The 26731-nt window shown below is 45.7% G+C and overlaps 1 protein-coding gene across 5 annotated transcripts in view; it reads left to right on the forward strand.

The window, feature by feature from the left end:
- Window positions 1-23837, forward strand: part of PASK (PAS domain containing serine/threonine kinase) — a 38651-nt gene extending 14814 nt beyond the window's left edge. For 4 of the 5 annotated variants that reach the window (XM_069975319.1, XM_069975318.1, XM_069975320.1 and 1 more), the window contains exons 9-18: window positions 45-153; window positions 1418-2382; window positions 4614-4792; window positions 6009-6176; window positions 14181-14306; window positions 15075-15209; window positions 16875-17074; window positions 18179-18312; window positions 19019-19171; window positions 22893-23837. In XM_069975319.1, the coding sequence (XP_069831420.1) occupies window positions 45-153; window positions 1418-2382; window positions 4614-4792; window positions 6009-6176; window positions 14181-14306; window positions 15075-15209; window positions 16875-17074; window positions 18179-18312; window positions 19019-19171; window positions 22893-22966 (2243 nt within the window). In that variant the 3' untranslated portion in view covers window positions 22967-23837. Of the gene's footprint in view, window positions 1-44; window positions 154-1417; window positions 2383-4613; window positions 4793-6008; window positions 6177-14180; window positions 14307-15074; window positions 15210-16874; window positions 17075-18178; window positions 18313-18837; window positions 18949-19018; window positions 19172-22892 lie in introns of those variants that run through there. The other variant, XR_011363672.1, reaches the window with a different exon arrangement.
- Window positions 23838-26731: the final 2894 nt, after the last annotated feature.

Consider the following 26731-nt stretch of genomic DNA (forward strand, 5'->3'; position numbering starts at 1 on the left):
TTACCATAACATTAACTTACACTGTCTTGTGCTTTAAATTGTAGAGAAGTCTGTACAAAAATGCAGGTCAGAGGATCTACTGGCGGCTGGAGAAGGATACCAGCATCCTGCTTGTTCTATAGTGCTGAGTCCATCATCTCCCTTATCTGCCAGGTATCCTTATTTTCCCTTTTTTGTGGTTTCTTACATTCTATACAGAAATTTGGAGATCACAGATGAAATTCATCTTGTCAATTTTCTGATTTTATATTTCCATATTTAGGGTGTGTTCACATAATACAGATTTTCTGCTACTGATCCTCATCCTGCAGTGTGTGGACGCACCTTTATAAGGCTGGGTTCACACTACGTATATTTGAGGCTGTATTTTTGAGGCTGTATAGCAACCAAAACAAGGAGTGGATTGAAAACACAGAAAGGATCTGTTCACATAATGTTGTAATTGAGTGGATGGCCGTCATTTAATGGCAAATATTTGCTGTTATTTTAAAACAACGGCTGTTGTATTGAAATAATGGAAGTTATTTACCGTTATATGGCGGTCATCCACTCAATTTCAACATTGTGTGGACAGAGCCATTCTGTGTTTTCAATCCACTCCTGGTTTTGGTTGCTATGAGGACCTGACATGAGGACCAAATACAGCCTCAAATATACATAGTGTGAACCCAGCCTTAGGGTGCCTTCACTCGTACTGGATCTGCAACGGATTTCACGCTGCGAGTTTGCAGCGAAATCTATTGCGGATCCTGGTATAGTGAAGTTCTATGGGGTCACATACCCGCAGCAGAATTTTCATTCCGCTGCAGATATGCGACCCGGCCCCTTTAACCCCCCTGCAGCCCCCGGAGCATACATTACCTGCTCTGAGCCATGGCTGTGTGAGGCTCCCGGCTCCCCTCGCTCCTCATCAGCCAATCAGTGTCTTAACGTGGCCAAACACCTTCAACAACTGACGGGCAAACGATTGTTTAGCCGTCAGTTATCTCTCCCGTCCAGTGTCTATCCCCCCCATAAACAGGATTGTTCAGCACGGCCGAGCCTTCCTGTGTTCTCTATGGGGAGTAAAGGCACTGTTGTAAGCCAGATCGGCTAACCATATAATGTCAGATAGCTGGCAGCTGTGTCATGTATATAGAAACCACTAATTTATAATCTGTGCAGATCCCAGGAGTCAGGTTCCCACCAATTTGACGGCTATGGAATAGACATGTTAGATCAGGTCTTTTTCATTCGTACAATAATGTACATTTTCTCAATATACACTTAATTGCAATGTACACAAAGGTGGTGGTGGGGAGGGGGTGATGTTTTAGGTATCTGGAAAATAAGGCCAATCCTGTAACTTTGAGGGTAACTGGAAAATCTGACAACCTGCAGTACACATCATTGTGACTCACTTTCTTTGTCTGATTAGGACGCTGAATGGCCACCATAGATCTGCTTATGGAAACCATTGTACCCTGAACTTGCCTGCATGTTGCTTCTCACCTGGGACACCTACACAAGATGAACCACAGCAGGGAGGTCAGGAGAAATGCAACCTACACGACCTCCTTCCAAGCTTGGGTATGGAGCTGGACTTGGCACCTCTCACCCACTGTCTGCAGAGTATGAACTTAACAGGAAGCCACAGCAAACAGAATCCACCTTGTGTAAATAATTCTCCTTGTGCCTCAAAGGTGGAGAAAACACAGCCTCCCCCTATGGACAGTACATCTCCAGTTACAGTACAAGTAGCGCCATTACCTGTTTCTCCGGGGTTCCCAGCAGTCATTCCTTCTCAAAGCTCTGATCCCGCCATCAGTGGCCAGACCCAAAACAGCACAAGCAATACTCCATCTTGTAACTGCACCAGCACAGAACAATGTGCACAGTGTCTTGATAGATCACTGGTAATCACAAGTCCTCCTCCATTATGTCACAGTAGTCCAGTCAATGATAAATCACATCCTTTGCCCTCTCAGAATACAAATTCGCCAACGCATGATTCCTCTCTAGCCAGAGTACTGTACCCTGAACATGATGAAGCGTGTGCTGGGGATGAAGTCCCATCCACTACTGTTGAATCTGATCATCCACATGCCAACCACTTCAGAGAACATCCCTCTAAGAACTCATACTCAGATCAAGATTCTTATGACTTACCCAACATATCTCCAGGAGAAGCCACTGGCCAGGATGAAGATGTGCGGCTTCCAGGGAAGGAGTTTACCAATGAAAAATCTACACCTGTTAAAGATGTCATAACCCAGTCATTGATGGTGCCTCAATGTGCCAACAAGCCTCACGCTTTGTATCTCCCAACTCAATACATTAGCTCTGAAATAAGGGAAGGCATTTTTACTGGAAGCTGCTATCACCGGGATGGCTCCAGACTTTGTAAGAAAGTATTGTCATTCATTTCTCTTCATTTGGTTTAACTGCACGTGTCGACAGTTTTGACTCCCTGATACCCCATCACTGCTATATAGGGGTTAGGGAGACTTGGATATATCTATGCCATGTATGCAGGATCTACTTGTAATCAATCAATTCTACAAGTGTCCATTGTCCAACATTTACTTAGAAGGCAAGTGTCCTGGAGGCTTAGAAGCTTAGAACCCTTCACATCTACAGTAGGTTTGAATGACGTGTCCGATGAATCCTGCTTTGTCTGCTGTTCCCTGCAGAGAGGATGTTCTTTTTGCATGGTGTGCTGCATTACTGATGGAGCGCATGGTATGTTCAAAAAGGTCACTCTAGCCCCTATAGAGCAGTGACAGCGTGGTTGTCTCCCTGCTTGTTCTACCTTTCGGTCAGGGTCTGGACACGCAGACCCTGATAGATACAAACTTTTGACCTGTCTCTAGGGGCTTCCATTCTAATTCTGTTTACTGCTAGCTGCAGAGATTAAGGGGCAGACGCACGCTGCAAAATGCTTCTCCCTCTTCATTCTAGCAATTGTATGCGTCTTAGCCCCGGACCCGCACCGATACAAACCTCTGAGGTGTCTCTATGGAATGTCAGAAGTTTTTTCAAATGATGAGGTACACTTTAAAAATTAGACTGCATAGCAAATACATAGCTGATAAGATATTTTCCTAGTGCATTTGACCTCCTGTATTGAGGTTATCTTGCAGCCCATAGAATCAAATCGAAGCTCACTGAGCAATTTCTAAACTTCTCTTAGGAAAATGAAGCGTGGCTCCTGCCGGCAAGAAGGACACTTATTTTTGAGATTGATTTCTTACACAAGTCCAGTTGTGCTATATGTTCACGCTGCATTGTGAAAAATATCACTTTCAATTACTAAATAGTGTGTGACTTATGTCTTTTGTAACAAGATAAAGGTGAAGTTAAAGGGAAACTCGGCGAAAATGTTTTCTTTCATATCAACTAGCGATTTGTAAATTACGTCTATTAAAATATACTTATCAGCTGCAGGAAGAAGTGTGTTCTTTCCAATCTGACACAGTGCTCTCTGCTGCCACCTCTGTCCGTGTCAGGAACTGTCCAAAGCAGTAAAGGTTTTCTGTGGGGATTTGCTACTGATCTGGTCAATTCCTGTCGCAGGCAGAGGTGGCAGCAGAGAGCACTGTGTCAGACTTGAAAGAATCAACATTTTCTGCAGAGCATACAGCAGCTGATAAGTACTGAAAGATTTAAGATTTTTAAAGACAACCAGTCAGCCCTTGGAGCAATGTATAAATCTCCTGCAGCAGCCGTGGCACATACCGGCCGCGGCTGCAGCAGGAGCTTTATACCGGGGAAAAATGACTTTTATTTCCCCAGCTCGTGACAGGCAGCGGCGAAGAAGTAGTCATCTGGGCGGCTCGTGGCCCGTGTCTAGTCACAGCGCTCTGCCTGTCAGCACGCTCCGCGGGATGATTGAAAGACAAAAAGGCCAGTAACGGACCTCTATGCTTGTCAATCATTCCCGCGGAGCGTGCTGACAGGCAGAGCGCTGTGACTAGACACTGGTGAGAAGCCGCCCAGATGACTACTTCCCCGCCCGTGTCTGTCACGGGCCGGGGGAATAAAAGTAATTTTTCCCCGGTATAAAGCTCCTGCTGCAGCCATAGCCGGTACTTGCCGCGGCTGCTGCAGGAGCTTTATACATTGCTCCAGGAAACCATATCGGCCCAATTGGCATGATTGGTTCTTTTTAAATAGAAGTTGCAAGTCTATATAACTTTCTGAAACCAGTTAATTCGAAAGAAAAAAAGAATGGGCCAGTGTACCCCTTTAATGAAGTTTTCGCTTAAAGAAAACCCTTGTCCATATTCCCTATAAGACTATATGATTGTCATAGAGGGAATCCCCCATTCTGGCACTTGATCTGGCAGATTCTGTCTGTTCCTATATTACATGGTTGTCGATCTGTTTGGTTCCCATGCACTGCAATGTTTTCATGCATCAGCTCTCATTTGCTATACAATATCATTTACTTATATAACTCCTACTTTCCCCAGTAGCATTCACCAATCAGTCAATGAGGCGAATAACAGAAGCCTTTACACTCATACTGTATGAACAGTGCCTTATAGGTAGAATTCCACTGAAAGTCGCAGCATTTCTATTGTAATAAATAGACAGAATATTGATTTAATTAAAATTCTTTCTCTTTTAAGATATTCAGTTTGAAGTGCATGCTGCGTGCTCCGCTGGCCTGCCGCTATTCAATGTTTGGGTTTGTAAAGACATGATGCAGGGGCAGAGAGAAGCCATTGCCAGAACCCGCCTTCTGCTCTCCAGTTTGGCTAGTTCATCTCAGTCTCTCCTAGAGCAGTCTGAGCGCAGTCTAGGAGAGGTAAGTAACAACACTAAAATACGGGAACCAGGGCCACAAAGATTTATGTCTCCGCTGTCAATCAAATCACTACCGTAGCTTAGATATTCTGCAATGCAGTCACATCAGTAGCGTGTTCTGCAGGTGTCAGATTACTTCATGCTTTGGCTGCAGCTGTGACAGTGATAAGTAGTGCGGATATCTCCTCATACTACAAGAGATTTTATGTTATTACGATGTATGTAGTTTCACATTTTTACTTAAGATCTGTATATTTAAAAGCAAAGCAGTTATGAAGTGTAAATTATTTTTGGTTATTCATATATTTTCTGCAGCTTGTCAATTTTTGGCTTTGTTGTATAGACTGGGAGGGATCAGTAGAGTCATCTCATTATTGTTAGAAGGCAGTGAATTTAATGACAGCAGCTGTATTGTGTTGCTGAAGTCTCCGATAATGTTATGTTTTCACATTTACGTTCGGGACCAAACCCTCACTTCCTCCTCAATAGCCATGTGAAGTTGGCAGGTTTATCAGTAATATTGTGCAGCCATTGGTTAGGAAATTGGAACACAAAAATGGAAAGACAGCCTAAGGGCCCTATTACACAGAGCGACAATCGGCCGATTATCGATCTGTGTAATCGAGACAACGATCAGCCGATGACAGTGATCATCGGCTGATTGTGTCTTTTGGTCCTTACCTAAAATCATCGGACGCAGACAGCACGTCCCTACGTTTAATAGAAAGAAAATCTGTATACATTACCTCTCTGTGGTCCCGGTGTTCTTCTCACTTCCCAGAGCTGCCTCTGTAGCTTTAGAGAGGGTTTACATTATTGATCTGGCCGTCATCTGGGTATCTAATAGGACCCTAAGACAGGATAAACACACTGTATGATAGTATGAGAGTATTTCACATTTTTAATCTTTATCTCTTTTACCGTTACCTTATATACATTGAGGCTGCCATAAAGCACACACATACAATGTTGAACTGATATACAATAGAAGAAGAATGTGTCTGAGGAAGAAGGCATGGATGATCCTCAAATACAAGCAAGAAAACATTGCTGATGTATGTAAAGAATGTTCTGTAAATGCATTCTGAGAGAGACTCATTTAAAAGGTTTATCAGGGACTATAGTACCAACTTATCCTTACACCCCTAAAGTGGGTTCTGGTGACAGATTTTCTTTACATTATATTGCCACTTCATTCTAACTTTTCTCTATGGTAGCTGATCCGCAGCAATGCTGAAGCTGGACATTGCACTGAAATACAAGATCTCCAGACGCTTGGTGCCTGTGGTGGTCAGTATGAGGAGCAGTATGAGACTTTGTTCCCTCTTGGTAAAGGAGCGTTTGGCTTTGTGTGGTCTGCAAAACACAAGGAAGATGCAAAAGAGGTCAGTGTTTACATGCAGATTTTGATTCTAGTACCAACTCTCTGATAGGGATTTTTTTTTTCTAGTATAAGACTATATTCCCACTACGTAAGTTCCGTAACTTACGTAGTACTGCCTTCTAAGGGATCCCGTCCGAAGTGTATACACATGTGTATACACTCCGGCCGGGATTCCTAGTGGCACCGCAAAAAAATTACGTCACTTTTCTGTGGCTGCTATTCAGTGAATAGCGGCCGCAGAAAACCTTGCCAGTTAACAAAATGGAGCAACGGGGAATTCGAATGCGGGCGCATACGGATGCGCCTGCATCCGAATTCAGCAGGTGTAAAGATCATCTGGCCAGTACTGCAGTACCAACCGGGATGATCTTTTCTGACACCGCCCATTCCGTGACCCGGCCGGGTCACTGAACGGCCGGTATCATACAAAGTGTGAACATAGCCTAAACCTTCTACTATAAACTGAAACTTTTGTTCTAGAATTTAGAGATAAAACTAAATCAGCTTCATATGTTCTGTCTATAGGATTGGGGATAACAATTAGGGGGGTTAACCGCTGGGACCCCCACAATCCCAAGAAAGGAGGACATAATCATCCCAGAAAGAATGGAGCAGCCACATTGGTCTCCGTTATTTTTTTCATGGAAGCGGGAAACATTTCTGAGTACTGACTTCTGAGTTTATGGTCCCCTTACGACTGCCCATTTATTCTGAGGACAGTTGTGCCTGTTCTCAGGTTCAGTGGGGCTCCTGGTGGTCAGACTCCCGCTATTCTGCTTGTTATACTCTATCCTATGAATAAGGGATAACAAGCTGAGATGGGAATATTCTTTTAAGAAACCAGTTGAATTTGTGATTTAGTCCACTGTTTCTGCAAACCTTCTTTAAAGAGGTATTCCCACCTCAGCTAATATAGTTATACTTGCAGGATTCATCAAGTTAAAGGGGATGTACCATCAGGTACATCCTCTTCAATCTGACCCAGGGATAAAACAGCGCCATCACGAGGAAGCCGGTGCCGAGGTCCCTTTTTTGAACCGCGGGCAGGTTCCCGTGTACAGCGTTATTCTATCCTCAGGTACCTGGGTGGGGCTGAAGCACTGGAGGCAGGCCGGCCCGCCCCCAGTGGGAGGGAATTCTCTCCTCTCTATGACGCGGCTTCATTAGAATCAATGGAGCTGCGTCATAGAGGGGCGGGGGATTCCGCCCACCGGGGGCGGGCCTGCCTTCCTCCAGTGCCTAAGACCCAGCGAGGTACCTGAGGATAGAACAGCGCCGTTCACGGGAACTTGCCCGCGGTTCAAAAAAATGGGTCAGATTAAAGAGGATGTACCTGATGGTACATCCTCTTTAAATATTTTTGCAATTACATTCACTTAGCAAACTTGCCTCCTTTTCCGGATATGCTGTTCTTTCCCTTCCATTGTTTACAGTCCATTGTCTAGGTCACTGACCACCACTCCTCTCTTCAAACAGTGGTCTGGCAAGGGGAATATAAATTCAATTATATTTATACATATTGTAAAGTGTATATACACGATATATCAGAATATCTACATTATAGCCATATGTACACCATCAAGACCACTGTTTTAGATCAGAGTGGTGGTCAGTAACCTAGACAACAGACTGTAAACAATGGGAGGGAAAGAGCAGCATATCAGGAGTAGGAGGCAAATTTGTTAAATGAATGTATTTGCAAAAGTATTTATCTTGAGACGCCCTATGTGTATAACTATGTTCAAATTTCAAAATACATTTGTATTAGAAAATGACTTTCATACACATAAACCAATCCCCACCACTGGAGATATACTTTAAGGAGACCTTTTATACATTTCCATTGATCTAATCTTCATCTTCTGTCATGTCTCTATGATTTGCCCAGTGTTTGTGGAAAGTTGAGGTGCACTTCAAGAAACAAGAACCATAATATCTCGTGCGTCTTATTGGGGGACACAGACACCATGGGTATAGGCTGCTGCCACTAGGAGGCTGACACTAAGAAAAAACAAACTAAGTCGGCCCCTCCCAGCAGGCTATATCCGCCCACTGGCACTGAGCTAATCCAGTTTAGCTTAGTGTCAGTAGGAGGCAGACGCAGGTCTGGTTATTCCAGACCAGTTTCTGCTTGTTTTTCTTTAGATTGCTAATTTTTTCTTCCTAACAGGTCGGGGCACGGTGGGTCACGGTGGGTGAGTCAGGGCACAGAACCTAACTGGAAAGGGGCTGTTTACCCTAGGTTGCCACCGGCCGGACCCAGCGCCCAGGACACAGACTAGCTCTGCTGTCTGTTGCTCCTTCATGCGGACTTGCTCTGCCAGCCCCTGCCCGCCCAGCCTCCCAAAGTTGAGCGCGGCAGAAGATCCGACAGCATCGGGGGTAAGTATATGCCTCCCCTGCTCTCTCTCCCTCTCATGGCCTATTCAGGTCCCTCGGTCCCCTCCTGCGGCCTGTTCTATCTTTCAGCCCGCCGCCCCCTTCCCCATGCACCTCCAGCTTCCCGGGTCCCCCGTGCTCTTTCATCCCCTGCGGTGTTCCGGTCCTCTGTTCCGTCACTGCATGCGGGGGTCGGGAACTGGGATGCTGGTTTTAGGTGCCGGGTGCGGGGCCTCCTTTTCTGTACGGACCGCGACTTCCGGTGTGCGGCCCGTGACTTCCGGTTCGTGGCCTCTTCTCTGCCGCTCCTCTTCCCTCGGATCCTCCTGGGTTTTTGTATTTCCCGCGCACGGTCTTATGTCTCCCGCGCGGGCCAGCGCCAGACGTCACTCCGCACGTAACGTGGCATCCGTGCGGCCCGGTCGGTGCGGCATCCTGCAGACTGCACAGCTCCACGGTCTACAACAGACCTCAGTCCGTGGGACTACAACCCCCAGCCTGCTTTCCTGGCTAGGATTCTTCTGCGGACCCATCCTTGCCCTCAGCAGCCATCCTGTGCCCTGACCGGACCTCTGCCATCTTTCTGTCTTGTTCCTGGTAAGCTCCTCTCTGGGACTATCTATTGCCTGTTTCTTCTGTTACCTGTTCTGAGTCTTCTCACTGTGTGTATTCTGTTATTCTGCAGGCTTGGTTACTTCTCAGCCTCCAACAGCTGCCTGCCTGAAGGAGCACACTAGCTGGCTTTTTTTTTCTTACTATATATTTGTATATACATATATATATATATTTAGATTTCAATTGCTCTCTTATTTTTTTCATTATGTCTGACTCAAGATCTGATTCCACACGCCGCCAGCATCCTCCTCCTTCCTCTGTTACCTACTATTTCTGTACGTCTTGTAACACTAAATCTGCTTCTGGCCACTCTCAGCCTCTCTGCGCTGCTTGTTCCATGCAGTCCAGTTCGTCTCTTTCCCCTGCTCAGGACCCCCCACCGGAGTCTGAGGAGTCTGCCCCGGCTTGGGAGCGCTCCCTCTGCCAGTCAGTGTCGCAGATGGCTCAGTTGTCTCAGTCTGTGGCGGCTGCTCTTGATCGCCTGTCCGCTTCTTCTTCTGCGCCTGCCCAGTCCCGCCCGGCGGCCTCCAGCGTCCGCCCCGGCAGGAGCCGCTCCCGCAAGCATCTTCGCCGTGCCTCTTCTCGCTCTTCCTCTGGCTCCCCTGGAACCAGCCTGGCCCCTACGCATCCCTCTCCTAACAGCCCCCATGGCTTCCACTGTGGACAGCCTTGTGGCCGCAGTCCGCGATACTTTCCAGTTGAAGGATTCACCGGACCCACCGCCCTCTGATGAGGTCTTTTTCCATAAAAGCGGCCGCTGTGTCCGCAGCACTTTCCCCAGTCACAAGGAATTTGATGACCTGTTTTCGAAATTTTGGAAGACCCCAGACTAGCGTTTCTCAAAACCTAAACACTTGTCGGTTCTTTATCCTTTCCCTGAAGACCTTGTGTCTCGCTGGTCAGGTCCATCCTCAGTGGATCCCCCGATCTCTCGCTCGGAAGGTCACGACTCTTCCGCTGGACAATGCGTCGTCCCTTAAGGATTCCACTGACAGACGCACTGAGTCCTTAGCTAGGTCAGCTTTCGAGGCCTCCGGCTCCTCTCTCCTACCCACACTTGCTTCCACTTGGGTGTCTAAGTCCATTTCAGTGTGGGCTAAGCAACTGAGGGACGGTCTTATTTCTGGCGTATCGGCCGAGGACTTAGCCGACCTCGCCCAACAGATTCAGGACGTGGCTCAGTACCTCTGCTCGGCTTCTCTGGACGCTGCAGCCTGCTCGGCTTTTGCGTCGGCCAATATTGTAGCCATTCGCCGGTCTCTGTGGCTTCATGAGTGGCGGGCTGACAACGCTTCCAAGCGTTCTCTCACCAGTCTTCCTTTTGCTGGCTCTCGTCTCTTCGGGAAACGTCTGGATGACATAATTTCCGATGCCACGGGGGGGGGGGGGGGGGGGGGGAAGAGTACCAATCTTCCCCAGCAGCGCCCCAAGCGTCAGGATTCCCGTCGCAAACCAGGCTCCTTTCGTTCTTTTCGGTCGCTTCCGCCGTCTCGCTCCGGGAAATCTGCGGCCCCTCAGAACAAAAGGTCCGGTTTCTCCAAGAACCGTTCTTCCTGGCAGGCGCGATCTGCTGCCTCCCGCCCCCCCTTTAAGCCTGGCACCTTCAAGCCCTCCTCCTCCTTAAGGTTTTCCCCCACTCGGCTCTCCTCAGGTGGGCGGCCGCCTCCTGTTGTTCCAGGAGGTCTGGCTTGCTCATGTTCAGGACGCTTGGGTGCGAGAAGTGATCTCACAAGGTTACAAGATCGAGTTCGTTTCCGTTCCCCGCGATCGTTTTTTCCTTTCTCGTCCCCCCAGGTCCCCTGCCCTGGCGGCCGGTTTTTCCCAGGCCATCCTTTCGCTCCTCTCAAAAGGAGTGATTGTTCCCGTCCCTCCTCTTCAACGGTTCTGCGGGTTCTATTCGAACCTATTCGTGGTCCCGAAGAAGGACGGTTCGGTACGTCCGATTTTAGACCTCAAACGTCTGAATTGTCATATCCGACTATCTCCTTCCCGGATGAAGTCCCTGCGCTCTGTGATCGCATCTATGGAGCCGGGCGAGTTTCTCTCTTCAGTGGATATTCAGGACGCGTATCTTCACGTGCCGATTTTTCCTCCTCATCAACGTTTCCTGCGCTTTGCAGTAGGGGAGGAGCATTATCAGTTCGTGGCTCTCCCGTTCGGCCTGGCTTCGGCCCCACGGGTCTTCACGAAGACCATGGCGGCACTCATGGCTCTTCTTCGGACTCGAGGTATCTCAGTAACCTATTACTTGGACGACATACTCGTCAAAGCCCCGTCCGAGGACCAGAACTTAGAGAGCCTCCATATCACCCTGGATACGCTCTCACGCTTTGGTTGGCTGCTCAACCGCCCCAAGTCCTCCCTAATCCCTGCCCAGTCCATTGTTTTTCTGGGAATGCGTTTGGATTCAATGCAGGCCCGCGTTTTCCTTCCAGAGGAAAAGTTGCAGTCCCTTCAGGTCGACATCAGAGCTCTTTGCAGCCACCGTCCAGTGTCCATACGTTCCTGTATGAGGGTTCTGGGGAAGATGGTGGCGTCTATGGAGGCAATGCCTTTTGCCCAGTTTCATTCCCGTCCTCTGCAGCTCTTCCTGCTGTCACGGTGGGACAGGTCACTCCCCTCCCTAGATCGGAGGGTGAAACTACTGGCTCGCCTCCGTCAAGACCTTCAGTGGTGGCTGCGGTCTCCGAGCCTCTCTCTGGGTCGCTCCTTTCTTCCCATTCGTTGGCAGATCGTGACCACCGATGCCAGCCTGCAGGGCTGGGGAGGGGTTTGGAACGATCTGACGGTTCAGGGAACCTGGTCGTCCAAGGAAGCTTGCCTCCCCATCAACATCCTCGAGCTGCGGGCGATTCGTCTCTCCCTTCTGCACTGGCAGGCACAGCTCCGCGGTCTCCCTATCGGGTGCAGACAGTCAACACCACTGCAGTGGCTTATGTGAATCATCAGGGCGGGACCCGCAGCAAGGCCGCCATGATGGAAGTGGCGCTGATCCTCTCTTGGGCGGAGGAAACCGTGCTTGCCTTGTCCGCTGTTCACATCCCGGGAGTGGACAATTGGATGGGCGACTATCTGAGTCGTGCACGTGTGGATCCAGGGGAATGGACCCTGCATCCCGAGGTGTTCTCCCAGATCTGTCGCAGGTGGGGGACACCGGATGTGGATCTGATGGCGTCTCGCTTCAACCACAGACTGCCAAAGTTCGTCTGCCGGATGCGGGACCCTCTGGCTCTGGCCTCGGACGCCTTGGTGATTCCCTGGCATCGGTTCAGCCTCCCTTACATCTTTCCTCCTCTCCCGCTTCTGCCGCGGGTGATGAGGAAAATAAAGTCGGAAGGAGTTCCGGTAATCCTCGTGGCCCCGGCCTGGCCGCGGCGCGCCTGGTACACGGATCTCGTGAACCTCGCCACCGACGTCCCCTGGCGTCTACCAGACCGGCCAGATCTTCTCACTCAAGGACCACTCTGCCACCCGCGTTTAGCCACGCTACGTTTGACGGCGTGGCTATTGAAACCTGGATTCTGAAATCACACGGTTTCTCTGATGCAGTCATCAGGACCATGATTAGGGCCCGGAAGCCTGCGTCGGCGAAGATTTATTATCGTTATTGGAGGGCCTACCTCCGTCATTGTGAGGCCTGTTCTGCGCCACCACTTCCTTTCTTTCTGGCGCGACTCCTTGCCTTCCTCCAGGCAGGCCTGGACTCTGGCTTATCCCTGAGCTCTCTTAAGGGCCAGGTCTCCGCCCTTTCAGTATTTTTCCAGAGGCCCTTGGTGTCAGTTACCCAAGTCAGGACTTTTCTCCAGGGGGTGGGGCACGTTGCACCTCCTTATCGGCACCCAGTTCCCCCGTGGGATCTGAACCTTGTCCTGGATGCTCTGCAGTCTCCTCCATTTGAGCCCCTCCGAGATGTGCCTTTGGCCATCTTGTCCTTTAAGGTGGTTTTCCTGGTGGCGGTCACGTCTGTCTGGCGGATTTCGGAGTTGGCAGCTCTTTCTTGCCGTCCTCCCCTGCTGGTGTTGCACCAGGACAAGGCGGTTCTTAGGCCCGTGGCTTCCTTCCAGCCCAAGGTGCTTTTTCCTTTTCCACCTCAACGAAGATATTGTTCTTCCCTCTTTCTGCCCGGCCCCCTCTTATCCAAGGGAGCGCGCGCTCCACAAGCTGGATGTGGTTCGCGCCCTGCGCATCTATCTCTCCAGGACAAAGTCTCTTCGGAACTCGGACTCACTCTTCGTCATCCCTGAAGGTCCTCGGAAGGGGTCAGCGGCGTCTAAGGCGACCCTACGCTCCGCCATCGCTCAGGCTTACCGGAGTAAGGGTAAGTCGCCCCCGTTCCGGATTGCAGCTCACTCTACTCGTTCGGTTGGGGCTTCCTGGGCCATCCATCATGGGGCCTCGGCTCTTCAAATCTGCAAGTCCGCCACGTGGTCCTCGCTGCACACCTTTTCGAGGTTTTACCGTGTGGACACTTTTGCATCGGCCGATGCGAGTCTGGGCCGCAAGGTCTTGCAGGCAGCAGTGGCTTCTTCCTCTTCTTAGCCCCACTCTGTCTCTTCCCACCCAGGGGACTGCTTTTGGACGTCCCATGGTGTCTGTGTCCCCCAATAAGACGCACGAGAAAGGAGGAGTTTTTACTCACCGTAAACTCTCTTTCTCGTAGTCTTCATTGGGGGACACAGCACCCACCCTCTGTTGTCTGTTTTAAGGTTGCCTGTTGGCCTGTGTTTTCAGATTTTGAGTGTGGACTGTTTTTTTCTGTTTGTTTCGGCTCCTCCTACTGCTCTTTCACTACTGGTTTAGCTCAGTGCCAGTGGGCGGGTATAGCCTGCTGGGAGGGGCTGACTTAGTTTGTTTTTTCTTAGTGTCAGCCTCCTAGTGGCAGCAGCCTATACCCATGGTGTCTGTGTCCCCCAATGAAGACTACGAGAAAGAGAGTTTACGGTGAGTAAAAACTCATCCTTTTTCATACATCAGTGATAGTAATTATGTACGTATGTCTCTGTTTCAACAGGTTGTAGTGAAATTTATCCGTAAGGATCGTGTGTTAGATGACTGCTGGGTTCAGGATCCTGAACTTGGGAGGGTTACACAAGAAATTGCTATTTTGTCCAGGATACAGCACCCCAATATTATAAAGGTAAGTATTGGTGTTTCTTTGTTTGCAACTTAGCTTATTCCAAAAAGAAGAACTTGCTCTATATTAGAGATATTTGATTTTACAAATCAATGGTCAACTCAAAAAAAAAAAAACATGATGGAGGATTAGAATCTCCATCAGATGTGGGAGTTAGCCATGTGTACATTGATGTGAAAGGACATTACCTCCAGTAGGGGACAATGTAGAGCAGGTTGTTTTTTTCTGGGAATGGGCTGCTTTGCATACTTTTTTCCCATGGAGCATGGCACGACTTATAAGACTCCATATACCAGTTTGACAGACCCCTTGTTCTGTGCTGTTTTTTTAAAAAAAAAATTCAAAAAGACAGTCTGGGATCTGGACAAGGATGGGAATCCATAAGATAAAAATGTAAGAAAAACCTGTCATGTTCCTACCATTAGAAAAAAAAATGCAGTCCCCAATTGATAGCTTCCCTCTATTAGGTCCTCACAGTGACATAATATCACATGACAGTTTCTGTAGACATTACCCATTTCTCATTTTATAGTGACATCCAAGGTAAGCCGTTGGCAGTGTGATGGGACATCACTGTGACTTTTCAACATGCTGGATAGAGACTGACCTGTTATATGTATTTTTCCTTGTCAAGCCTTTTGTCCTGGCAAACTGAGGGAAACAAGAGTTTTTATGCAGACTCAGTATGTTGATGTAGCATTCAGTATATTGCATCTATTGATTCTTGTCTTACTGGTCATGTTTCCTCTTACTATAATGAATATATCGCAGGTCCTTGGAGTCTTTGAGAATGACAAGTTCTTTCAGCTAGTGATGGAACTCCATGGTGACGCACTTGACCTCTTTGACTTCATTGACAATCAGCCTAACTTGGATGAACCTCTGGCCAGTTACATCTTCCGTCAGGTAAGTGCACATTAGATTGTAAGTTTTTTTTTTTGTGAAAGTCATTAAAGTACTATTAAGATATATAATAAGGCGTTACTAATAGTGAATGTCAGGGCTTCTTGCTCAGATTTCACTGGTAAGCGTTTATGGGGTAAAAAAATATTAGTTTTCTTTGTTCACACAAAATACAACAAGTTTACAATTAAAAAGTATAAAAAGGGGGTGTCCAGATATTGCTGTTTTATATTGTGTTTTTAGTCCCACTGAGAATGTCCACCTTATAATGCTCAGTGCTGGTGGTCGCACTTGCTTAGTAGATCAGTCAGCTCACCTGGATCCTCTTGTGCACTGGCAGTGGATTGGTTTTGCTATTGTGCAGGCCAGTCTATAAGAATCAGTGCACAAGAAACCGCTTTATCTCACCAGCCCTAGACGCATTAGGTGGACATTCTAAGAGTGAATAAAAAGAACTCCAGGGGTCACCATTGCGTAAGTGCGCTATCTACTCACAGGAACTTTTTTTAAACTGATATAATTGAAAACTTGTCCTAATTTAACCCAGTGAATTAAAAGGGTTTTGCTTAACTTTAGTATTGATGTCTTGGGATAAGTCATCAATACCAGATCATATAGGATAGGTCATCAGATGAGACTATCAATACCAATCAGCTGATTGAAAGGTGCTTGGGCTAGCGTTGTGGCCTCATCATTGTTTAGCAGGCACTGTGATATACATTTTGTAGTGGCTGATGAATTAGACTGGGCCACGTGTAGTACCAGGCACAGCCAGTACAAAACATATGGTATTGCGCCTGAATGAGGATTTTACCACAGTAAGGCCATATTCCCATGGGTCTCGGAATGGCCAGTGTTGCAGTACCGGACAGATGATCTTCACTGCTGCTGTATTCCCCGTCCGCACGCTCTATTGTGTGCAATAATTTTTTTCAATGAATAACGGCCACAGAAAACTGACATGTCAGTTTTTTGCGGCGCCACTAGGGATCCCGGCTGGAGTGTATACTATGTGTATACACTCTGGCCAAGATTCCCTCAGCTGCAGCACTACGTGAGTTCCGTAGTAATCACGGCCGTTGTTGCAAATCAGCAACAACGGCCGTCATTACTACAGAACTTACGTAGTGTGAACATAGCCTAAAGATCAAATCAGCCAAAATAGAAGACTTTCAACATTTCCATTGATCATGAAAATGATACACAAACAATTACTCCTGATGGCCTTTAACAGACTCAGCCAAAAACAATCCATCATCGCAGATTTTCTTTGGCAGACTCTAGCTGAAACTGGATGATCATTCGGCACTGTGTTCAACTGCATTCTGTTGTTTTACAGTTATTATTTTTTTCCTTAAAATGAGCATCGAATCCCAGCAAGCTCTCTCATCACTGACACCAGACACACTGACAAGTTTTATTCTGAAAAGCTGATTCAGAGAAATATTTTGGTTTTAAATGATGCCGTAGCACAGAGAAAGTCTCCAGGATTTGGTCTCCACAGACTATAGAACTATGATATTATTGTAGCAGGAATGTAATCATTTATCCCATTCTTTTCTATTGACTATATCTGGCATTTGACAGGACCCGCTGATGCAAGATTAAACTGACTTTTTATATACTATAAGCCGGCTAACATTTTCTCTCGTTTTGTGTTTTGTGCAGTTGGTGTCAGCAGTAGGCTACCTCCACAGTCATTATATTTTGCACCGTGACATTAAGGATGAAAATATCATTATTTCTCCGGACTTCACAATAAAGCTGGTTGACTTTGGCTCAGCAACTCGTTTGCAACCTGGAAAATTGTTCTCTACGTTTTGCGGCACCACAGAATATTGTGCACCAGAAGTTCTGCTTGGCAATCCGTATGTTTGTTTTAGCTTCCATAATTCATCTGCTACTATTACAGATGCAGCTTACTGTTTGTTGTTATGTAAAAGATTGTTCCATTAGAAGAAAGAGCTGGAATGACTGATGCTATCTGAGAAACTAAAGCCCCTATTTCACAGGTTGATGTTGAGAGCAAGTGAGCGCTGCCCACTGCTGGCACTATTCCATACGCCGACAGCAGTGGGGAGGGGGGGGGGGCGACGGGGGAAGCTGCGGGGGCTGCCCGGGTGATTACCAGATCGTCTGGGCAGCTGATAGAAGACAGCAGTGGTCTGCCCCCGCTCCTATCACACAGAGTGAAGGCAGCAGATCGCTGCCAGGCTGATCGTTGGCGTTTCAGCCTGTTGGAAGACAACAATCAGTCGCCATCGTGCATATCGGCTGATAGTTGTCTTCTATTACACTAAACGATTATCGGCCCAATATGGCTGATAGGTCCTTAAAGGAGAAGTCCTGCCAATAGTATTTTTTAATCTGTTATTACTTATGGAAAGTTAGACACATTCCTGATATACATTAATTATGGCAAATGCACATATAGTGCTATTTCCCTTAATTTAGTAGATCAGGGAGGCTTCAAATTCTCTCAAAAACCGTGACATCACGAATCAGGTGTAATTCCTTTGGAGTGTCCAGCAGAGGGCGCACTATATGTGTAAGTCTATGGCACTGTATTGGCTTTGGAAGTCTATGTAATGTAATGTGGTGTAATGTACACTATACTTTATTGATGCAGTATGTTTATGGAATAATTTGGAGAGCAAGGACAGAGAGATTCCATAAACGTACTGCATCAATAAAGCATAGTATACATTACATTACATAAACTTCCTTAGCCAATACAGTGCCATAGACTTAAACATATAGTGCGCTCCCTGCTGGACACTCCATAGGTATTACACCTGATTCGTGATGTCATGGTTTCTGAGAGAATTTGAAGCCTCCCTGACTTATTGAGGTACTATAGTTTAAAAGGGTATGTTGGCCCTTGCGTAAAAATAAATATGCCAGAGGGGTGGGGGAAAGATTGAAAAAAAACTTCTATATATGAAGCTTATTCCAGTCTGCTGTGTAATCAGGTATCCTGGTCCAGAGCTGGAAATGTGGTCTCTTGGGGTGACGCTGTACACTTTGATATTTGGAGAGAATCCTTTCTGTGAGGTTGAAGAGATCCTGGATGCAGAGCTGAACCCTCCATTCTCTGTATCACAAGGTAAGACGTGTTTACTTCCCATATCAATCAGAACTCCTCATCACAAGTTAGTATTTTTATTGCTTGTATATATCCAACTTTACAGAAGTCCTGGCACTATATACCACTCTAAGGACCCTATTATACAGAAAGATTATTGTGCAAAAGATCGTTTTACTATTCAAACTTAGCGATAATCTATCTGTGTGTATGCAGGCATCCATCAAACAACTAATGAAAATTTGTTTGTATGTCGTTGATCGCATCTTTTGCGCTGACCATATAATCTGCGTTAATCGTTTGCAAATCTTTCAGTGTATGTACATATTGTTGGTTTGTTATTATGATCGCTCATATACTAGGGTACGATTATGATCATGACTAACGTATATTGTTCCGTGTATTATAGTTAATGATGTCAGGTCGTTCCCCAAAGCGCTCATTTGCAATTGTTTATCGTTAATTAGTAGAAATGAAAAATTGCTTCGTCTAATAGGACCCCAAATCAGTGTGATGTTGAGTTATCTTGTTATTCTCTATCTACAGGATAGCTAGCTGATGGTGGGAGTCCGACCCCCACGATCCTGACAATAGGGACATAAATTCCCCCAGAATGAATGAAGTGACCCCGACACAGTCCAGGCACAATTTCATGAAGTGTGTATTGTTCTGCTTGGTGATGGTCCTTCTGTTCACCTAGTGATAATGATTGTACTTTGTTTCCTAGAATTACATGATCTTATATCTGGCCTTCTTCATCGTGATCCAGAAATGCGTATGACTCTAGACGAGCTCCTTAGGGACCTTTGGGTGACGCAACCTGTCAACCTTGCAGAATATACCTGGGAGGAGGTGTATCCACCTGCCTGCTCCCAAACAGGTAAGTGAATAAATACTAACATCTGCCCCCAACTACGGAAGGGAGGAAGGTGCCTTGTTCTGCAGCAGCTTTCTCTGTCAGGGCTGGCGCAGAGCTGCTATATAAGTAGATCAGTGCAGCTCCTGCTCCATGCTCATTCTAAATCTTATAAGATACTGTAGTGGGTGTGAGAGAACAGAAAACTATATATCTTAGCATTCTTTAACATTTCTTGCCCGATCCTATGGTAGTAGAACCAAGGACTCACAATAGAAATTGGGGGCCTGTCTGCTTTTGTCTCACCCATGTAAAACCAAGTGCTGCCACAGTGGAAGAAGATATGGCCTGCAGCAGAGTGCAGCTGTACTTTTATTTTAAAGGAAATCTGTCAGATGGTTTCACATATTGAGGGTAAAGGGGTTATATCCAGGGTTAGAAAAAAAGCCCTTCCTGGTTCTTTCTTTTAAAATGCGCCCAGTGCCTTGGTTAGGGTAAAATAATATTTTAATCTTCAGTAGCTGAGTCAATGAGGCATGGCCTAGGGCCCAGAAGCTCTAGGTCACGCCTCATTGACTCAAGATAGAACCGGGACAGACTTACTGTCATCAAATGGATGGTACCAGCAGTTGGGGGGGTGGGTTGGTGGATACAGTTTCACTTAAAAAAAAATAATAGGTTTTATTAAGCAAAAGAGTTTCCTTGTGCACTCAAAAGGCTATTTTCCAGCCTCCACCCCTCACTACTTATCTGTTGCATTATCTGTGTCCATTATGGTCTATGGAAGGGGGAGGGAGAAAGGGAGCAGGGAGAGGAGAGGACCAGCTCATGTATAGGAGCCAGCACAGCACAACATCCTGCAATCTTACCTCACCAAGTTCCCAGACCAGCACTGAGCAGTTTGACTTGTGAATCCAGCCGACAGTCTCCAAATTTCTCAGGCTGTTTGTCTGCTATTTCTGCTCACTCATCCCCTTGGCCCCATCCCCCCTCCTTTGGTTATAATGGATTCAGCAATTTCTGCTCACTCATCCAATTGGCCCCATCCCCCCTCCTTTGGTTATAATGGATTCAGCAAACCCGGCTCCTCTGTAATGTGACTTTGCCAGATAATGCACAGATAAGAAGTGAGGGCTGCAGCACAGCTTTTTGAGTACAGAAACTCTTGCCTAATAAAACCCATTACAGAGTTTCTTAAAAATCACTTGTAATATTGATTTCTGCAAAAATGTTTTAAATGACAGTTGCACTTTAAGTTGCTCTTAACCTCTTCCTGCCATTGTGATTAGTTAAAGCGTAACTGTCATTTCAGGGTCATTTTTCTGAAAACATTAAATATCAACAGTACAAGCGATTTTAAGAAACTGTAATAGGTTTTATGCACTAAAATAGTTTCCTTCTGGACTGAAAAAGCAATCTCCCAGCCTCCCCCCTCACATCAAATGAAGCAGGATTTCTGTCTCCATTATGTGGCTATGGAGAGGGGAAGGGGCTGTTAGGAGTGACTGAGCACGGAGCAGTCCTGCAAAGCACAACACCCTGCAATCTTCTCTCAGTAAGTTCATAGATAAGCACTGACCTTTCTGACACCTGAATTTAGCGTTTTAGGTTCCCAGAGAGTCTACAAACAGCTGACCTTCATGTCACCTCTTCCTGCTCCCTCATCTCCCTCAGCCCCTCCCCCCTTCATAGGCTTACAATGGAGAGAGCAGAGCCCGTCTTCACTGGCTTCTCTGTAATGAAGACATGTTTGCCTGATAATGCACAGATAAGAAGTCAGGGGGGGAGGCTGGGAGATTGCTTCTTGAGTACAGAAAGAGGCTTTTTTGGCTGATGAAACCTATTACAGAGTTTCTTAAAATCGATTATACTACTGATTTCTGCAATAAAAAAAAAATATGACTGTTACGCTTTAACCCTTTGAGGACCAGGCCCAAAATGACCCAGTGGACCGCGCAAATTTTGATCTTAGTGCTTTCGTTTTTCCCTCCTCCCCTTCTAAGAGCTCCAGCACTCTCAGTTTTCTATCTACAAGCCATGTAAGTGCTTGTTTTTTACAGGAATAGTTGTACTTTGTAATGGCGTCATTCATTTTACCATAACATATATGATGGAATTCCAAATATATTATTTATGAAGATATAAATAGGTGAAATCGTAAGAAAGAATGCAATATGGTAACGTTTGGGGGGTTCCTGTGTCTACGTAATGCACTATATGGTAACAGCGACATGACACTATTACTCTATAGGTCAGTCCGAACACAACCATATGCAGGTTACACAGATTCTCTAATGTTATATATATTTTTTTTATGAAATCCTTTTTTTTGGCAATTAAATATTAATAAAATGGGCCTATTGTGACGCTTATAACGGTTTTATTTTTTCACCTACGGTGCTGTATGGGGTGTCATTTTTTTCCGCCATGATCTCTAGTTTTTATTAATACCATATTTGTGAAGATCGGACGTTTTGATCACTTTTTATTGATTTTTTTTAATATATAATGTAACATAAAATCGGTAATCTGCGCACTTTTTCCCCTCTTTTCGTGTACGCCGTTCACCGTTCGCAATGACGCTTGTTATATTTTAATAGATCGGACAATTACGCACGCTACGGTATATTATATGTTTATCTATTTATTTATTTTTATATGTTTTATTTATATAATGGGAAAGGGGGGTGATTTAGACTTTTATTGGGGGAGGGGTTTTGGGGTTGTGTGTTAGTGTTTTGAACTTTTTTTTTTTACACTTTTGAAGTCCCTTTGGGGGACTTTTACATGCAGTACTTTGATTTATACACTGATGAATGCTATGCCATAGGCATAGCATTGATCAGTGTTATCGGCGCTCTGCTCATTGAGCCTGCCTGTGCAGGCTCAGTGTAGCAGATCGCCGATCGGACCGCACGGAGGCAGGTAAGAGACCTCCAGCAGTCCGTTTCAACGATCGGGACCCCCGCAGTCACACTGCGGGGGTCCCGATCAGTAAGTGACAGGGGACTCCCCCTGTCACTTACACTTAAACGCTGCGGTCGCGCCGCGATCGCGGCGTTTAAGGGATTAATGACACGCGGCAGCGCGATCGCTGCAGCGTGTCATTACCGGTGAGGTCCCGGCTGCTCACTGCAGCCGGCCCCCACCTCCTATGAAGCGCGCTCCGCTCCGGAGCGCGCTTCATAGCGGGAATACCACCCATGACGTAAGGTTACGTCATGGGTCGTCTGGGGACAGACTTCCATGACGTAACCCTACGTCCAGGGTCGTCTAGGGGTTAAACCATGTGAAACCATATGACAGGTTACTTTTAAATTATATCAGTGGCATAATATTGGGGTAACCAACATTACAAGCAATATATTGCATATTCTATCAGTATATTACAAATGTGTGTTGTTGCCAAAAAAAACTTTGGAGATGGTCTGTAATGTCTCCTCAACTCCCCTCCCACACCTGACACAGCTGACAAGCAGGGATAGAGTAAAGAAGGGGAGCGAGGAGGCATTACAGCTTGGGAACACCTCTTTAAGACTTTACACAGAATAAAGGCATTTTCTTACATTCTGGAAGCACAGTTGGATATATGAAAGGTACCATGTATCTCCTTGACCTTACAGCTGTCTTAACAGTGTCAGCAGTTTGGAACATGAATTACAGATGGCAGATTTGTGTAACTTAGGACACATATGGTACATATGAAGAAGGTCTGACAAAAACTTCTTTGCATTTGTGCTTACAGATGAAGGATTGAAACAGATCCCTGTCAGCCATAGCAGCGAATGGAATGAAGATGTTATAAAGGAAGCAGAGTGATATGTAAAAACCCAGATGAAGAAAACACAAGTTGCACTTGTCCCTATGACATAAAGACATAGTAAGGGTTTAGGACTATACCCAGATTTCAGTGTGATACCCACACCATCAGAAGAAGAGGCAATCTGAAGAAATCAATTATTTATCTATTCCACAGACCACATCAGCATTTGTTATGGCTTACCAGTGTTACACATTGTTCACTGCTATGGAAATGCCAGCAATGCCTATCATCTATGGCAGCCTAGTGACCTCCAGCTTTTGGTGCTTTATGACACTTTCGCGACTCTCATGCCAACAACATTGAGCACTCAATGGAGCAAAATAAAAGTGCTGTAAATAAAAAAATATATTTTTTTGATTTGTAAAAGTAAGAAAAAATGCCCCCAGTGGTTGAGACTGCACCACAGTATTAATATATCCTGGATTCACGGTTTTCCAACTCTGGTTGATTGGCTGGAATGAGCAGCTTATGAACCATATGGCGCCAATACAGAGAACTCCATTGGAGGGAGATGAAAGGAATCTCTTTTCTGCACTTCTGTTTTTTCACATGTTCTCTCTGTCGGAGAGACCTATTGCTGCTACGTGGAGAAAGCTTACACTTGCTAGGACTTTCTCAGTTTATAGGTAGACTATACAATCCTGAATAAATCACCTCCTCTGTGCTGGTGCCAAGCCATTGCTTTGCTGTTAGCTGTAATGGACAAATGTCATAATATATTGTCCTTAGTATTATAGAATGCAACATAACCTGTAGTTTCCGTAGTTACATAAAGTGGGTGCTATAACTTTGCAGGTTAACCGTCCATGTGAAACATTGGTGCCAAATTTTGTACAGTGGACAATATATCTATGATTTGTTGACTTACTCTAAGTAATTCATGTATGTTTTTTAATTTCCATATGGAAAGCAATCTATATTTTTAAGTGTCTTTATATATTTTTTAGGTTTGGTGATCTTTTGTTAACCAGCTGAACCCAGTTTTATATGTTGTTACTCTCAGCAGCTCACTCCCACACGTTTTACTCGATCTAGTCCTGGATCTTTGACGTTACCCATGTGCAGTTTATCACCAGGGTACATAAGATGTGAAAGTACAGTTGGGTTTATTTCCTTTTTATCTTTTTTTTTTTTTTTTTTTTTTTAATTGAGAAATGCAATGGAAGTGTACTCAGGCATTACCCAGTATTGACCTGACTGGACAGTATAGACATTATAGCAGTCAGTGAAACCCCAGTAAATTCCTTTTGTAATAGTGCGTGGACTTCATATAGAAATTGTTTTAATGGCTCATGCACATGATACAACCAATGCATTAGCTATAAGACTGGTTTCTTGAGATTTGTTGTCAGTCAAGGATTAGTGGGACATTTAAAGGGAACCAATCAGCCCAATTGGGCTGATTTGGTTCCCTAGTGCACAGTATAAAGCTCCTGTGCAGCCCGTGGCACCTACCGCCCGCGGCTGCAGCAGCAGCTTTATTCCAGAGGCGGGCAGGTTGTCATCTGACCGTCTCACCGCCTGTGTCTAGTTACCGCTCTCAGCACACTCGGACAGGATGATTGGTAGGCAGAGAGGCCTGTTACTGGCCTCTCTTCCTGTCAAATATGCCGCTGAGCATGCTAACAGGCAAAGAACGGTGACTACACACAGGCAGGGAGCCACCCAGATGACAACCAGCCGCGCCAGCACATTAGAACTTCAAATTCCCTGGTACAAAGCTGTTGCTGCAGCTGCTGCCAGTACGTGCCACGGGCTGCACAGGAGCTTTATACTGTGCACTAGGGAACCAGATAAGCCCAATTGGGTTGATTTGGTTCACTTTTAAGGAAACCTGAGACACTGAGCAGATTGGTCTATATCTTTGTGGGGAAAAGATTCACTATAACTAGAGATGAGCGAACTTTCCGAAAGTTTGGGTTTGCATGAACCCAAATGATCGGTATTTGAATCCTGCTGCCTGAAGAAGGTTAATCCAGCCCGAGGACTGCCGTCCAGGGTTGTGCATGTTCGCTCATCTCTACTTGTGATGTCCCACTCGTTGTTCAGCCAATCACAGGTCATCAGACGTCAACAGAACAGGAACACAGCTGGGAGCGGAGGATCACACAGCCAGAGAAGAGGAGAGAGAGGGAGAACAAGTATAGACTCATTATTTTATGGCATGGGGGGACAGTAGAGAAAGTTTATATTTCCCTGGAAAAACCCAGAGGGTTTTTTTTCCAGTCAAAAACAAGGGTAGATTCTAAAAGGAAAAGTATAAATGAATTAAGTTTCCTTTTTAGCATTCCCATCTGAAGCATTTATGACATGTGGGTACTCTCTAAGCCCTGCATGCGGCCAATTTAGGTTTATTCTCCCCCCCCCCCCCCCCTCTTTACCGTCCAAGACAGATAACTCTTCCCTCCCCTTATATTTGAGTGCAGCATCTATAGGTTTAATGAACCAGGGTCCGAGTTATCACCAGTCATGGCCACTGATGGTGACTGTCAGCTGCTAATAGCAGTCAGTGACCACCATATCTGTTTCATCCTTCCCTAGTGCACTTCCGCCATACCTCTATGGTCACGAAAGATTTAACAGAGGACCTCACACAATACAAAAAAAACAAACCCACAGTTGTGGATCCAAAAGAATAAAGACTATATTCACACAGTGCAGTATATTTTGCAGTTTTCTTTAAAACTGGGACTGCATCTCAACAAGTAAGTGACTTTCACTTATGTTTTACCCCTCTTTATAATCTAGATATAGATATTAGAGATGAGCGAATTTACATTAATAACAAAGCAAAGTTCTTTGTTATCTCTGCAATCTGCTCATCAGCCTGCTTCCATTAAATTGACTGCTGCTCCAGGTGCTGGGAAAAGCAGGATCCAGTCCTGGGAAACTTCTTTCACTTTCCCAGGACTGGATCCAGCTTTTCCAGGCACTCTGGGATCAGTGGCATGATGAGCAGAGTGAAGAGATAACGAAGAACTTTGCTTCATTATTAATGTAAATTCGCTCATCTCTAATAGATATGGTAACAAAAAAAAAAAGACTTTTACTGTGTCAGATCAGAGCGCTTATTGCAATGCTGAGTTACTGAGAGCTTTTCCATCTATAACATTTCCCAACTTTAGCTTTTATCAGAGGGGGAATACAGGGTTATAGGAGGCTATAGTTGGAGCATGCAGCATCTGCCATGTTACCCCTTTGTGGGTAATGGATGTGATGGGTAAATGTTGCGGGGGCTGATTCAGGCGGCTGTTATACACATGCAGTATGATCATATTAATGCCTGGTATGTAAATTTTCAATTAAATAAAAATTGTTTAAATGGGTCAATATCAACTAGTTGTACGTTTCTTTAATGTTATGTGACAACCCATAGCTCATAGAGAGTGCCACATTATGGTATGTTTCAGTCTAGACACAGCCAGCTCTGGGCTAGGTCTACATGGCAAATTTGTCTTTGCCGTCCTAGCAAAGATCAAATTGTTATGTTCCCTGAAGTGTGCAGGTAATGTAAGTGAATGGGGTGGAGTTGTGAGCCCAAAAAACACCAAAAAAACATTAAAAACTGCTGGCAATTTTATGGACGTTTTCCATGGTGTTTATTCAGCCCCAGAAATACAGTGCAAATTTTGTGCCTGAGGGAAGCCTAAGGGTTGTTTCATACAATGTGCGGTTTGGAAAACATATTCTCCAGTTTATGAGACAGAAGTGGTATCAAAAGTCTAATATTTCCCCTTCCTGCTAGATCCACTTCTGGACTT

This window comes from Dendropsophus ebraccatus, chromosome 6, assembly GCF_027789765.1.
Source record: "Dendropsophus ebraccatus isolate aDenEbr1 chromosome 6, aDenEbr1.pat, whole genome shotgun sequence".
Lineage (NCBI taxonomy): Eukaryota > Metazoa > Chordata > Amphibia > Anura > Hylidae > Dendropsophus > Dendropsophus ebraccatus.